General features: G+C 53.6%; 1 protein-coding gene across 1 annotated transcript; it reads right to left on the bottom strand.

The window, feature by feature from the left end:
- Nucleotides 1-2,805: 2,805 nt before the first annotated feature.
- Nucleotides 2,806-4,785, bottom strand: LOC131208114 (uncharacterized). Its single transcript, XM_058200763.1, has 2 exons — nucleotides 3,004-4,785; nucleotides 2,806-2,925 (listed from the first exon to the last, which is right to left on the bottom strand). Exons 1-2 carry the CDS (start codon nucleotides 4,783-4,785, stop codon nucleotides 2,806-2,808), a joined length of 1,902 nt encoding a protein of 633 aa, XP_058056746.1.
- Nucleotides 4,786-16,319: the final 11,534 nt, after the last annotated feature.

Genomic DNA, 16,319 nt, shown 5'->3' with positions numbered 1-16,319 from the left:
TGCGGCCCAAAACGCCAAGGGAGCGGGGAGCGGGGAGAGACCGCAAATCGGTGGCCCCGGGAAGGGTTGCTGCCCTTCTTCGCCTGAGCAGTTCCTACATTTTCTTACCGAAAAAAACACCGAATGGTTTCGTTGCGATCGCACGGAATCAAGGCTTCTCCCGCTGCTGCTAGTTGGTCAGTGGCTTGGGAGAGGGATATGGTTCCTGTTTTGATCCCTGCCCCAGGACTGACCCAATTCGATGATGCCATGAGTGTGTTTTTTTGCTTCTCTTAGCAGTCGGTTTGGGGTGAATGTCCTCCTCTATGGCAGACCCTTGGTCCCATGGTTCGAGCAGTTGGCACGCGGCCAACAGTGCGCCCACGGGAAGCCTGCGCCCGGGCCCGGGCCCGACTGTGGCAATTTCGGTTCGATTGACTCTGTTCGATCGCAAGGAAACTATTGGAAGCGAACTAAACTATAGCTATAATTTGCACACTGGAAGAGGTGGTTCTCTTTGGCACGTTTTTCTGTATCCCTTGGCGTTTGGACGAGAAGCAATCCCGTTTTCTGGTGCTTATATTTTAGCGGATTGCAAAAATGGTTTGTCTTGCCCGCCGTAAGCTGCGTGAAATTCGTTCGTAGGTTTTTGTTAGCCTTAAGGATACTGTTAGAATGAATATTTGTTAATATTATAATATGGCCGCCGGTAAACTTTGCAACGTAATTGAGAATAATTTGAACTGAACCTAGCCCGCGAGCGTTGAGCAATGCATTTTTAACTGAATGTGGATGACGAGAAGTTTCAATAGAGAAGCCCTTCTTCTGCTCAATAAAAAGCACTGTGTTTCAGATAATTTACAGGAAACTGTACAGATGCGCCCGTGTACGCGAGCTGATAGTGTTGTTAGCCTTAGTAGTGGTGTCCACAGTCCGCCAATGTCCTTAAAGCTCTTTATCTCTCTCTCTCTCTCGCGCTTTCCCCTTCTCTCTCTTTCTCTCTCTCGCCGTTCAGAAGAGTGTGCACCAGAGGAGGCCATGCCGGTTAGAGGTTTACGTTAAATATTTTACTATTTATAACACTTTGTTCAATAGATTTGTTAATAGCTACATGCAGTCCATGCTCTCTGTACGTTTTGTAGGTTTATTTTGGGGGCTTTGGTTAGGCTGCGATGCTGTGGCTTGTGGCGACGTTTTGCATGCGTTCTTATCGTTACACGGAATTGGAAGCTGCTAAACGTGCGGATTAAGAAAATTAAGAAGCTTCTTTAGAAGTGTGTTCCACAGTGGGTGCGTTGCTTAATTAGTGCACGGTCTCTCCAAGCTCTTACTCCCCCAGCCCCCGGCTTGCTATGCTCGCTCTGCTTGATATTTGATTGTTGATTATTAGGTACACCAGATGTGTCTGCGTGAGGCTAATTTTCCATTTGCTTCTGTTGTCCTTTTTGCTTTCTATTTACACGGTGGTGGTTGAAATAATGCGCCAACGAAAGGCGTGTTGCTGCGCAACCCAAGCATTGCTGAAAGTAGGCCTCGCTCCCTCCCCTCTGTTAACAAGGATCGGCGCACAAACAATCACAAGCGCGTAGGAAATTATATATATGTATATATATGAAACATGAACTGTATATGCTCTAGAATTGCTGTTACTGCCCTCCGTTAGGTCCTCGGGTGACGTACTGTACATTGCCGCCACTAGAGGGGTGTTACACCTATATAAACCGTAGTTAGACGTGCAAGTGTCACCATCATCTGCTAGTTCAAAAGGATCGAATATCTTACGACCATCAATTATGTAGTAGCTTGTATCTTAACTGATATTGTGTCACTTGAAAACGACTCGCGCCTTCACAGGCGCCCACAGGGTTGGTTGATGGCCGACCTAGGACCCCGGAAACTGGTGCGCCCAAACATCACCGTTTCCGGGTCCACCGGTCCGCTACCAGTCCCCGCACCGGTGGCGTGTGGAGCGCGAGTTGCTTCGACTCTGTCATTCCTTTGGTTGCGCTCTCAGTTTCGTCCGCAGTCGGGGCGGACATACCACTCAACGGGGGGCGCTAGCTGCCATTTGGAAGGGACTTTGCCACATCTGTATGCCTGTAGGTGAGAGCTTACAAAATATCTGCAGTGTGTTGTTGTTGTTGTGTAAAATGTTGGCCAACTCCCCAACACTGTGTCAACTGTGAGAAATCAAGTGAATCCGGCCAGTGAATTGACACGCTGCTTATATGCCTAGTGTGCCGTCGACATCTCCGACATCTGGACCGACCGGGAAAAAGTGACGATCTCAATTCGCATCACCTAAACTCACGTTGGAACGGTGAACGGCGCAACTGGTATGGTCACTTTTGATCTGCCATCTGCCAGGATGCCGGGATGTATTGTGTAGGTATAAATGTATAACAAGACGCGCTCGCTTTGCGAACGAATCTATAGCCTCCAGAGTGCTGTGTCCTCTCTGTGTCCTCTCCATCAATATTTACACACTTCGTGTTTCAGTCTCAGCTTTTGGTTTTGTTTCTTTTTTGGTATATAATAGGTGTGTTGTTGTTCGCGAGCACACCGCACTGTCAGACAGATCGGATGCCGGGAGTTCGCCGCCTACTTGGGCTCTAACTCGCCTACCTCGCTTCTACTGATTCGGGATGCAAAACTAAAATACGCTTGAGCAGTACTACGGCAAACTATGTTTGGTTTTTGGGGAGGGTTTTATGTTGAAGTAATTGCGAATTGCGTTAAACAGCCATATTTGAAGACTAGGGCTTCCCCCTTTCGGGGGCCTGCTATCGGGAAGTAGGCGCTACTTACGCGAGAGACCCGAGCGCCTTATGCCGATCGCTTCAGACCGTCCAGCTGCTGGACGAGCGATTCCTCGTTCGACACGAACCGCTTGTGGATGTGGGCCAACTGTTTCTGGTGCTCGAGCTGCTGGCGCAGATCTGCATCCTGTTGGAAGGAAAAAAAGGACGTACAAAAGGATCGTAAGAGAGCGAGAGATAGAGAGTGATAGTCGGCCGAGCTTACCTCAAGGTTCTGACGCATGGTGATCATCGCTTTGAGCGTGTCGTAGATCTTGCTCGATTTGATCTGCTTCAGCTTGGAGGCTTCGTCCATCTTCAGGACTCCGTCGCCACCGTCCTGCGGCGCTTGAACCGCGCTGAGCAAGCTGGCCGCAAACGCGTTCCGCGGGCTGGTCGGTCTCGGCAGGACGACTTCCTTCTGTCCGTTGCCCACCGGGTGCTGATGTTGGGCACCGGGCTTATCCGTCGTCGTGGGGTTTGGGGTGGTGCCGCTGGGTAGTTCCTTACCCGGCTTTGCCGTCGTCGACACCGGTGGAGTGGATTTGCTAGCAAAAGTCGCCTTCTTGGGCTGCACGTTACGCTTGCGGTCCCAGTGGCTCCAGGAGTCGTCATCATCCTCGTCGTACTCGGTGTCGTAATCTCCGTACGATGCAGCCGCAGGACCAGCCCCATAGCTCGGGCTATCCCTCTGCCAGGGTTCCGGGGCAACGGGTGGCGCCGGCGGTTGATAATCGCTCGAAAGGGTACGCAGGAGCTTCTGCTGGCGCTCCAGCAGTTGCTGCTTCTTCGCCTGCTCCAGTTGCTCCTTCTGTTTGCGTTGCTCCTCCAGCAGATCTCGCTGCTGCTGCTGGATGGACTGCTGCTTCTGGTGCACTGGCCCGCTGGCAGACGTGGTGACCATCGGTGGTGGTGGCGCTGGTGGCGGCTGCTGGTTCTTCAGGACGAACGGGGCCATCCGGTCCACGAACATCGGCGGTAATCGCTGCTGACTCGCGGTGGCCTTCTGCTGGTGGTGTATCAACGATTTCAGCTCCTGGACCTCCTCATCGTCCTCATCGTCCTCGGCGTCATCGTCTTCCTCTTCGTCCTCGAGCCTGTTTCGGGCCATACTGTTGCGCAAGCTGCTTAGCTTGCTGAACGCGTTCCGGTTGGTGGTCGGGCCATAGCCAGGATCGCCAGCGCCATACCCGTAGCTGTCCCGGAAGCCCGCACTCGGCTCGGTGTCGTACTCGTAGTCCGGTTCCGGTTCGTCGTACTCGTCAAAGTCCTCCTCGGCCGACGAATCCGGGTACAGCTGTGGTGGTGGTGGCGGAGACTGAGGTGCCTTGCCTCGCCCGGCGAAGCTCTGCAGCTGCTGGTTGTAGAGAATCAGGTTGCGCAGGAAGGTCGAGTCGGGACGGGACGGACTCTCGTACCATTGCTCCTGCCCGACCGGGTAGTAGTCCCGTGCCCGCTCCCGTTCGTCCTCCTGCAGCATCTCCTCGTGCAGATCGTCGAGCGGATTGCTCGACTCGTGCTCGTCCGAGTAGCTGTAGCTGGGACCGTGCGAATAGTAGTAAGGAGTCGGCTTATACTCCCCCCGGTACGTGGGCAACCCGTACGAGGTGTACCGCTCGTTGTTCCGCTGGTACCGACGGTGCGGAAGCTGTGGTGGTGGCGGTGGTGGCCGATAGTAGAAGCTCGTGGCCCCATCGTTTCCGCCGTAGTAGCCGAGATCGTCGTAGTAATCGGTCGTGGGTTGGTACGGCGCAAACGGGAAGTACTGCTGGGGCAGCTGCGGCTCGTAGTACCGGGCTGGATGGTGGTACACCGGAAGGGCCAGTGCCCCGACCTGCCCACCACCGTACTCTCCCGCGGGGATCACATTACCCCGGGTGTATCGCTTCGTCCCGAACACGGGATAACTCGGCAGGGAGCTGGCGGAGCCCGTGCCCGCCGCGGCCGTCGCCGTGCCAAGGATCAGCAGGCTGCAACCGACGAAGAGAACTGCCACCTGGGACCACATCCTGGGTGAGGAAGATTCCCTGAGGGACGAAAGAAGGCGGTTTAAGCGACGAAGGAATGGAATGGAAGCGGCTCGGGTGATAATAAATGCAGCGGTCCCCGGCAGGACCTGGTCCGGCCTTGAACGTCGGTTCAGCGTCGGCTGACGCACGGCCGACGACGACGACGTCTGATTATCCCTTTCCGGCTTCGACGGCCTTCAAGGATAAGCGCCAGCGCCAGAGAGATACTGAACGTCGGGAAAGGGCCCCCTGCAACCGGGTTGGACGGCATTTGCGTCATCGGCGCTAGACAAAGACCGCAACCCGTGAGTGAAAGAGCGCACACGAAGGAGTGTGGTGGCCACGCACGTTTCAGGATTGCGCCACGGTTACTGTAGAGTCGTCCCACAGCAGGACCTTGACAACCCTTAACCTTTGAGCCATGGTTCCCACCGAATCCGAAGGATCAGGCTAGTCGAGGACCGGTGGCATGGTGGTCGAGCATGAATCACACCGCTTTATTTGACCATAATCATTATCATTTATCTTTCTCGCTCGCTCGCTGGACGCGTTCGACTTGCGTCATTCGACCGCTACACGTTCGGCCCCGAGATGTGGAGTGGATCAACCCAACGACGGGGTGGTTCGGCTCCGATTCCCCAACGGGAAAAGTGTTTTCCGTCCCGTCGGCTATTTCGGGAGCCCGCTTTCCGTCCGTCCGACTGTCTTTTATTGTCCCTTTTATTAGTGTCCGGGGGCCCGCGCGCTGCCAACAAGTTTTCGAACGAACCCAGACCGTAAGCGACGCGGCAAGCTCCACTCCGCCGCGCCGAAGGGATGCGAAGTTGGCGATAAAAAGTGAAACATCAACCCGAGAGAGGAGTTCCGCGCGGCTAGGCTAGCTGTCGCCAGGCCGGCCGCCGCCGGTCCGGGGAATGCGTCATCGCCGACCGACCCGAAACGACCGAACTTCTCCGGGCAAGGGCCAGGCCTGATGGGGTTTGCTTCGCTTGTTTGCCAACAAAAACAGGCTCAACTGGAACACGCCTCACCACTTCATACTCGGAACGGGATGGTCCTTCGCCAGACACCCGTGTGTGTCCTCGGGCGACAAAAAAAATGGGTGGCTTCATTAGCAGGAAGCTGGTTGTGATTTTGTTTATGGCCCCCCCTTTTTCGGTGGCGTCTCCCGGCGAGCCTCGGTACTTAGCTCCGTCGTCAATCACGATCTCTAGAAACTCGCACATTCCTTCCCGCTTGGCTGGGCACATTTCTGGACAACGTTAACATTCCAACCACCCGGGGACCACCCGGGTCCCGGAGGACGAGTTCCCACTGTCGAAACATTGCTCAACGGTTCCCCTTCGTCAGCTAGCAATTCTGGGGAGCATTTTCCCAGGAAATGCTGCGGGCCGCCAGGATTCCGTGCCTTCGTGCTTCAAGGTTTCATCCAACCAGCGTCAGTTCAAGGCTCTGCTCTCTCTGCCCCCCCGGGGGCATTTCACAATCCGAATCCCCAGTCCCAGGTCCCAGCGCACTTCAAACAACCGCACATCAATCGGATGTTGCGCTGGAGTTTGGCGTCTTTGTAGATCCGATGGAACTGAACGGCGATGACTACGGAAAAGCGGTTTATAATGTTCTCTTCTCTCTCTCCATGAGTGTCTCTCTGTTCAGCAATACATGCGGCCACGGGTAAGACAACTGCAAGAGAACCGGTTCCGGTGATGCGCGCAGTCCTGGAAAAGTGGCCGACCTTTACCGGAGTTCTGGGCACGCTCCTCAGGTCGAACCACAAGGACAATTTGCATTCACGGGAGAACCCAGCCACGGTCACCGTGCGGAAAATCGTTTTTCAAAACGTTCCAGAGGGAAGCGAAGGCGTGAAGTCGAACTTCCTGGAACCATCCATTCCCCGACTGAACCCGACTTGCGAAGTAGAAAAAGTTTTGTTTGGTAAGCTCTTCAATTTTACGGGGCCCCAAGATTTGGGGCTACTTATACTGGGGACACTGCCGGGACCGTGTCCGGAGTCCTAACAATGGCACTCGAGCAACAGGAAGCGTGACCCCGGCGTGAGTTAGTGAAGTGAGTCTCACTGCAGCAGTCCTAATGGGGACTGAGCTTAATTGGGTGCTCGGAGCACTGCTACCGACGGCCTATTTCAGTGTGGCACGAACACATAGACGAACGCCCAGGATGGGGCTTTGGAGCACCGGAGCACCCATTTGACCTATATCGCTGTCAACAGGTCGGTCAGGCGCGGCAGTCGGGTTTGATGACCGAGACTCGAGGCCCACAGCAAACCCCAGGCCCTCTCGACACTCTCTCCCGAAACGTGTGCAGCCAAAACTGGGTCAACAACAACACGAACACCGTACTTACTTGGAGTAGCAGCTGGAGTTGCACTGGAGTCTCACTTCCGGCACACAGAACGGTGGCCTTGCTTCACTATCTATTGTTCGCTTATCACTTAGACTAGGTTCAGTCACTGCACTTCTACGCAGGAGCACCGCTGCGGCATCGTGGTCTGCGCTTGCCAAGCGTCGGGAACTGACTGGGAGAGCCTCGAGAGCCGTTCGCCTGCCTCGAGGTCCCCGGGGGAGACGTAGTGCGTAGGCGTTCTCGCCCTTCGACACCCACGCAGTGCGAACCGCTCTGCTCCTCACGCACACACTCTCCACTTCGACTCCTGTCCGACACGTGCGTGCGCTGAAATCGGTCGCTTCGGGGAGCTGGCCCACAGAGGATGTCACTTCTTCTCGATTACACTCGATTACACTGAACTCATCTCGGTTTTTTTTTTTATTTCTGCTGTCTCTCTCTCTCTCTCTCTCTCTCTCTCTCTCTCTCTGTGTTGGCTTCCGGTTCCGGGTAAGTTACGAGCTCGTCGACGGGTGCCACTGTTGGGATGTATCTGATCCGTCGCGCTCCGATCCGGTTCCTTATATAGATTCACCGAACCCGTTCCGATGGCGGCCCGTCGGGCGTCGGGCCCGGTTCGCGCCCGGTTCGTGGCGGTCGCCCACACGTTTTGAATGAAATGTCCCTCGCCCATTTACACCCCCCGCCGGGGGCCGTCCAACTCTGCGGCACCGAAGTGTTGCGCCTTCGTGTGCTGCGCAGAACGCAGGCGGCCGCCCATTGAGCAAAGTTCCGGGTTCACTGGTGTATGTGTCTGTGTGTGGGACATGGTCCGTGGTCCGTGGGGTGGTGTTTACGTTCGGCTCACTTCCCTGCCGGTGGAAGTCGCTTCGATCCGCAAAACGTCATCGGTTCGGAGCTTTCTTTCATCCCCGGCACAGGACGACACGGAAAGCTCCCGAGTTCCGACGAAAGACGAGCACGCAGAAGGACTTCGTGGGGGGTTCTTATGACGTCGGTCCGGCTCCTTGCACTGCAACATGGCGCAGTATCGGCACGCACACATACGGGAGCGAGAGCGTTGAGGTGGTGTGCGAAAGCTCAGCGGCCAGCCACTCCGGTCTGATGATGGGGCTGATTCGGTGCAGTCTATTTTTAGCCCAGAGCTGAATTGCGCCGCGTTGCCATTTTGTTTCTGCTTCCCGGTGGTGGTGGTGGTGGTCCCCATCTAGGGATCCTTTCTCCATTAGCCCTTTACGTGCCCTCTAAGAAGGAAGGCCTGCGGGGCGCTGACACCGCTTGGTGGAAAATAGTTTCTCCGGTCCGAACCGAGCGAACGCGTCAATGAAAGCGCTGTCCTGTGTGGATGGGGATTCTTCTTTGTCTCGCGTGTCTCTAACGACCACTTAGTGCCGTGATCCTTCGCCCCTTTGACCGAATGTTTGTCCGGGTCCGGGATCGATTGGCTGCGGGCATTCCTTCGCTTCTGAGTCGCACGTTTTTTATGCTAAACCCACTTCACTCGCATCGGGGATTCATCAAAAATGTTGTGAATGGATGGATGAAGTCGCCAAAACTCCGCCGGCTGATTAATAATGCATTTTTTAATTAGTTCGCCACCGGGTTGTGTCAGCTGGCCTCAGGCTCCCTCAGGTTCCTGGGGCTATGCTCCGGTGATGCCGGGATCCGCATTACGTCCGCAATGTTTGTCCGGGGCTCGGTCGGGGCAAAAACCAATAGCCCCCCACACGTTACACAAGCGGCTTACAGCTGCCTCGGCTCCTCGGGGCCGAGTCCCGCAGAATGGCTCCTACGTCCCGGCCTGGCCACCCGCGCACCGCACCGTCGGGTTTTTCTCACGCAATCGCAACAGCTTTCCGAGTTCGCCCGGTTCCATTCAACATTAGCCAACGCCGACGACGGATGGGTGGCCGCAGAAGAGAGAGAAAAGGAGATTGAAAGAGCGAGAGAGAGAGTGGGGGGGGGCAGTGTAAAGCTTTCATTCACAAAAACCCCTACCAGAACCCATGTTTCCAATTTCCCCCGATGGATCCGGTCCAGTGCTGGGGCCAAAAAGGAGAGCGAGAGAGTAATGGGAAAACGCCGAGCGCCGAGAACGATGGAAACTCGATTCTCGGGGGTGCATTCAGGGGGGGTGGGTGCTTTCGACTCCTTATTGAGCTGGGGGTGCGTTGGTGTGTATGTGTGAGGGTTCGCATCCCGTCCGCTGTGTTGGTGTAGAACAACTCGGTCGTAGAAGGTTTCGTTGCGGTCCAGTTTGCCCGTTGGCCGACGGACCGACTTCTTGGGCTGGCCAAAGCGATGCACTTCGGCCAAAGCACTGCATTACGCCCACGGACCGTCGGACGTGTCTATTGATCGCGAAGCAGCCAAAAGGACCGCTCTGGCCGGATATTCCGTCTAGCGTTCTTCTCCGGCACGAGAAGACGCTCGTTGTTTATGAATTTTCCGACCACTTTTCGGGACGCGGAGAAGGTCGGTTTGATGGGCGAGGGGATTCTAATTAATTCTCGCCCGTTTCGCGCTTTTCGGTAGCAGCCGTCAACCAGTGTGTCCTCCTACGCTCCTGCGTCGGGGCGCTCGGCGAATCCAATATACAGGCGGCCCACGCTACGGCAGCGCTCCCGAATATCCCTGGGCCGGGCTGTCATTTTCTAGCGCCCACACATCGCACAAACTGTGGGTGTGTATGTGTGTTCCAAGGAACTTGCACAAAGGAGCCGCTATGGCCCGGGATTTGGATGCAGATTTTCGTATTATTTCCAGCTATGAGCTTATGGCATGAAGAGGATCAGTTTTATTAATGTTAATGATGATGATCATTAAATTTATATATCAGTTTAGTCTAGAAAAATATAATAATCTAAAGCTAGTCACACAAAATCAGGCCTGCTTCTAGGTCCAGTTCGCTCCAGAGTGGCGGAAATCTCAACAAAGCCACTGCAGAAGAGTCTTGGACTGAGACCAGGCGTAGGATTTCTATTTCTCTGTTACATATTAACATTGAAAGGATCAACCAGGACTCTCACAGCTAGTTCGCTTTCAGCAACATGTTGGATAAGGACCCGTGTTCGGCTATGTGCTCAACTGAACGCAGTGCACTGGAACGTGCCGTAAACTGAAACCGAGAACTGCAACTGCACTCCCTTTTGCATCATCTGAAGACCAACTATTAATAAGTTCCGAAGTGTGCGGCAAAACGTGGCTAACCTTTACTTCACTTTACGTACCTAAAATCCAGTCTGAGTACGTAAATGAGGCGAATCGGGAGGAAGAAAATTATACAAAATATGAAACATATGGAAACATCCCTCGCCCGGCTGCGCTGCGGCTGCGACACATCCTGGCTCATCGGATGCGCAATAACCGAGACGGTGGCATCCGCGGTAGGATCGAAGCATTGTTTCTCCAGAAGCAATCAGCGAAATGAGGGACCCCCCCTCTGTGCTGTTCCCATTATCTCGGTCGCGGATCGCTGGAAGAATGGATCGGGAAGGCATCCTTCCCGCCCTTAATGGCAGGCTAACCGGTTGGGTCTATTTTTAGCCACCAACACGCGCCATATGGAAGAGGGCCCTCTCCGAGTCAGGCGAGGGCGAGATTTATTCGTCCCTGTGCCTGTGTGGCCGCGTGTTCTACTGACTTTTGTGTGCGGCTACCCACTCTGTCCTTGTTGCGGTTGTTATCTCGCATCCAACCGGTAAGCAAACAGTGAGCTTAGCGTCGCCGTTATCTGTGCCCCTCTCTTGGTCCCCCGTTTCGGTTCGTGTTGCAGCATAAAGACCCCGCGACGCCCCCCCCCTCCGGGCACGGGGGCGGTTGCTCTGATTTTCCCCCCCCCTCCGGAACAATGCGAATCCCTTCGCTGGTGCAGGAAGTTGAGGAAGCATTACTTTCGAAAAGATTTGCTCTGTTCCAATTCTTTGTTCCTTCGGGCCGCGGGGTAAGAAAATGATTTAATACGCTGCCACCGAAGCCTTATTCGGTGCCGATTTTGAGCCCCTTCCTGGATGGATTTGCTGAAGGAAGAATTATCCGACAATCCGTTGTGACTCGCCGAATTGTACCGGTTCCAGGGGCTTCCGAGTGCTTCTCCGGAGTTTTCACGGATAATATTTTTAAGGCTCTGACGCAAAGCTTGTTAATAAAACCGATTCAATCAGAACACAGAGCAAGGCACAGAGCAAACAGTAAACATCTGCATGGCGACAGTCGGGCTAGCCGTGTTAAAAATAACTTGCACACTCCGTCGGCCAACCCCGTTTTAAGGACCCCCACGTTTCGCGAACGATGTCCTAAACTACCGTCGTCGATAATAGTTTTCGGTTCCGCCTTCGCCTCATCGTACGGAACGCGACCACCGAATGGCAACGGTCTCAATGGCTCCGTCTCCGTCTGAGTCTTCCGGGTCGGACCGGGCTGGGACGGGCACATAATTTTCTCATCTCCATCGACCGGCGCGTCTCAAAGTTCCGTGGGAGTTCAGTTATGGAGGTCATTAAAATGGATATTACGAGCGACGGGGCGTAAGAAACTTCATAAATCGAACGAAGCTGAACACAACACTCCAGGCACACTTTATTATATGTAAGGTCGTTCTTTTGGGTCGTCAGTGGTCAAATATTTGATTCCCACTTCAACCACTAATTCCGCTGTTCAACAACCGCGGTGACATAATAAGTTACTGCTTCTTACGCTTCGCGTCCTGTCAATCGCAGTCGAACGACTGCGTAACGCGAAACCCCTTTCAAATGACGCAACCACGGGGCATCATTTATGTTTCCGATGCTTCGACACGCAATCGATGCGTGGGTTCGATTATCTATCGGGCCGTAACATCGCTTAGTGAGATGGTGAGATTATGAGATCCGCTCCAAACGTTGCACAGGTATGCAAGACGGAAACAGCAATGCGCTCCGCGTTGGGGCAAAGGTCATGCTGTGCAATACTTTTTTTTGTGACCCCTAAGTGCATCGTCGCGTTTCGTCGCGTTTATGATTCAATTCGGCTGACGTCACGGGCACGGGAAAAAGGACACCTAAACAATGAAAAAAAAACAAAATGAAAATAAATATGTTGTTTTGGCCACAACCAACGGAATGTTTCACCTTATTCACAGCATTGTGACACTAATCCGCTTGTGTCACCGTTAGATCCATCACCCGGCAACCAACACATCATCTCCAAACATATCACATGCGCTCATCCGATTCATCCAATTTGCCCCCCTTGGCCAGGGCTCAGGACCCGGACCCCTGCCCCTACTAGCCTGCGTATGTTTCGCTCGTTGTATATCATGAATTTGAAGTAGCTGCGATCGGAGCAGGGCCCGGAACCAACTTTGGAGCCGCACTCGGTGGAAAGTAATTTCACAGTGTCACCGTGCGTGACACGTCGTCCGTGGCCATCCGTGGGTCCATATGCTGCCGCAATATGGTCGCCCAGGAGTCCGGATCGGAGCGTGGCTTTTGCGGAGGCGTAAGACGACGATCGTTGCGCATGTCCAACCCGGCGGCGGTCCAGCCGTTTTGCGATGGGGCGCGGTTTGACTAATCAAATTTTGTTCCTCCACCCGGACGGACCACGGAACAAAGGGAGTGTGTGTGGGTTCCAAAACTGCATCCAACGCAAAGTATGGGCCAACCCATAGTCTCATTTCCTTCCCGATTCTCCCCGATGGAGACGCCTGGTGGCTGACTCGAAGCGCGCCATGGTTTCGGAGGCCACTGGATCCTTTTGAAGGGAATTCCTAATAAAATTACCCGTTTGAACAAACAAACTACCAAACTATCCTCTCCCGGCTGAAGTCCTGATTGAAGGAGCCCCGACGATTCATAAAACCCGTAACCTGGGAGACGCGTCAAATACCCGACGCACAGGCACCGGTGGAAGTTTATTTATTCAAATAAATATCGATCCACACACACCCACACACATGTTGATTGGTCCTTGGTCCTTTTCGGCGCACCGAGAAGTTTTGCCTGCCGCCCCGGCCTGACGAAAATCAATTACAACTCCGTCGGTCGGTACCGGGCGTGGAAGTACTTCCGGAAGTCAACCGCGCGACGATCGGCAAGAAAGGATAACCGTTCGAGTGCGAGAAAATCGAGTGACACGGGTGCGCGCATTTCGTCAACGCCACCCCAAACCCAGCACAAAAGTATGGATTTTCAGCGTGCCCGGTTCCGGAACAGATTTCGTCGATATTGAATTTTACGGATCGTTTCGCTCATTACCGACTGGGTGGCGGTCGTGCCAGGGCAGTGGCAGTGGCAATCCCAGTGGATATGCTTTATTGAAAATGGTCTCGGGTGAAAAACGGGGAACTATCATTAGCGACCCGGTTGGGGTTTCCACTTCAACCGTCGGTTCCGATCGGTTGCACCATCGATTTTAGCCAGCGAGCGGGTCAAAACGCTGGAGTTAAAAATATCATTTCACTCCTCGGTAGGTAATTTATTATTAAACAGGGCACAGTTCGTTAAACTATTCACCACAATCAACAGTTCCCGAGGCTATTTCTATCGCCAGCGCACGGTGCTGGCAAATAATGAGAATCACGATCCGCAGCTCCGTCTACCTCGGCCACCTCGGCGGTAAAACGTTTCTAAGAATAGCTGACGTGATTTCCATTTACAACCGGTGCCGGCGGGTGTTGTTGTTTGCCGGACCGGAAGCACCCGGCGGGTGTGGCACGGTAAGCCACAAAACCAATTTCTGGTCACCGTGAGCCCACGGGGCTCGATCCGACCGCTTGGTATCGCTCCTGCCGAAGTAATCATTAAACGCTTCTTTGACAACGAACCGATGGCTTTCACCCCGAGGGAAATTGCCTCGACAATTGGACGGTTTAAAAATAATCTCGGACCGACCGGCAGGACTCAGGTGCGACGCACGTTCAGGACACGACCCGGAGGCTCCATCTGGGCATCGCTGCGTTAATAACATGTTTGCATTTCCGTGACAATTCCGGGGTCAGGGCTCGGTCCACCGAAGGGATACGCACCAGCTGGCCCCTACTGATTGATCGTACCAGCCACCCAGTGCGCAGTTAGTGGTCTCTCCGGGATTGACAGGCACCCAATTTTCGGTGCTCATAACGGCGGCCAGATGTGCACTTGCTGCGACATCAAATTGGGTTCGTGTTCCGCTCGGTTGATAATTGATTTAATGATCAGTTTTCAACGACGATACAAGGTTTGAAACGATCCCATTGTGGGGTCGCAAAAATGTTTCCGTCCCCGTGGCCCACCGATAACTAAAATAAAAACTAGCGTTTAAACCGTCCGCCCCAAACGGTACTAAAAGCTTATCTGCACGCCCTCCCTAGGACCAATGTTCCGGCCCGGTGTTGATGTAATTTACAACCGACCTGCCATTCTCTCCAATTTTGCTGCCCCGGTCACGTAGGGCATCAAGGAATCGTGAGGACTTCCGACGGCGCTAGACGAAAGCAAAAAACAACCATCGATTGCGGTTGTGATATTTTTAGTGCTGATGGAAGGCTAGTCATTTCGCTAAATTTAGCACTCCACCGATAGCCTTCGTGGTTTGTTTGTCCGCCGGTTGGATGGACTCGATGTTTCAGTTTTTTTTTTTCCTATTGTCCCGTTTGCAATGATGCCACGGCCAGTGGAAGGGTACAGCCGCACCGACAGAGCTCGCCTCTCGACCGATATCGATCGGCCAGAGCCGGCAACAGTAGTTGCTAGTTGGAATGTAGCATAGCGAAAAGGATTTTATTAATAAAACCGAGGAGGAATTGATGAACTGTTTTTTGTTTGCTCGGAAATTTGTCTATAATTTGACCCGAAGATGATGTTTTCCTCGAGCACTTTGGAAACTGGGAATAGCAATAACACCATTACCCGAAGGATGGATATCGCCTGCCAGCCTGCCATCAGTATGCCGGGACAGGATGTGTGCGGCGGTGCATTCATGTGACACAATCGTACAATGTAAAGCAGCTCCGGCCATACGGTCCCGAGTTGGTGTTCCATAAATTTCGCGGAAACCTGAAAATAGCGGTAAGTGTCACCGGTGGCGGCGTCATGTGCCCCGAAGGCACCGGCGTGTTCCTTGAGCCGATCGGCGTGGCACGAAGCATGTCGTCGCTGGAAATCTCACACCTCTGGCCCGGGCCGTGATTAACGAAGTTCCGGCCCCGCGGCATTGGCAACGAACCGTGACTTTCCACGTCGCATTTAATTTCGTGGGCATGGAAAATGGAAAACGCATCAACTCGCACTTCTGCTCGTACCGTTTGCTGTTGTTTGTTCGGGAATCGGGAAGCGCACGAGAGATAATCAAACCTGTCGGGAAGCTACTTCAATCGATCAACGGGAAGTCGCTTACCGAGCACTGTTCGTCCTGTCGAGCCGCGCGTGTCACTGTGAATCGATCGCAGCACGACGGGCCGACGAGGAAGAGGTGCTAAATTGTGTTGATTGGAGCTAAAAATAGACCCGGTGCCGGTAGTTGCCGGTGGGTTTTGGTGGTTCGATCGTGTAACGTCATCACGCGAGGGCCAAAGTTTTCACTGGGCTGGTCGAACAGCTCCCGCCATACGCGGTGCTTTCTCACGCGATTCCGGGTCCGGACTATCCAGGGCCTCTAATTTATGCGGCGACGTGGCCGGGGCGCTCTTCAGGTGGCGATGATAAAAATAGCGACCGAACGTGGCATGTACGCATCGGCGGTCGCGCACCATATTGTAGAAAGCTCGGTCAGCTACTGCGTAGTACCTGTGGGGCACTATTCGAAGGGCGTCGGAATATTTGGGAAATTGTCACAAACCTTGGACTGAACCTTGGTCACAGCATAAGGCCGTCGTCCCAGGGTGAATCTGAGCGATGGTTCGTCTTCTAAGTGGAAACTGAGCGGAGCTACTGCAACGAAGGTGACCACTTCAACGCCTTCAATAATCACATTAGGGCAACAATAGAGAATGGATTACCAATTTGCAATAGACCAACGATAAAACCATCTACCATGAACCACAGCAGACCATCAGCATCCGACGGTGGAAATGTCACTGCATCTGGCATCTTCCATGCCGATAAATGCTTAAATTGATGCTTTGCCGATAAATTTGTTAAGTCGATAAAGGGTGGGCCTGTCAAAAATTGGTAAAAAAAAACCATTGCAAATCAGTCAAACATTTTAGTAC

Source organism: Anopheles bellator, chromosome 2, assembly GCF_943735745.2.
Source record: "Anopheles bellator chromosome 2, idAnoBellAS_SP24_06.2, whole genome shotgun sequence".
In the NCBI taxonomy this organism is placed as follows: Eukaryota; Metazoa; Arthropoda; class Insecta; order Diptera; family Culicidae; genus Anopheles; species Anopheles bellator.
Note: the sequence above shows the minus strand (reverse complement) of the source record. Positions and strands in the feature narration are given on the sequence as shown.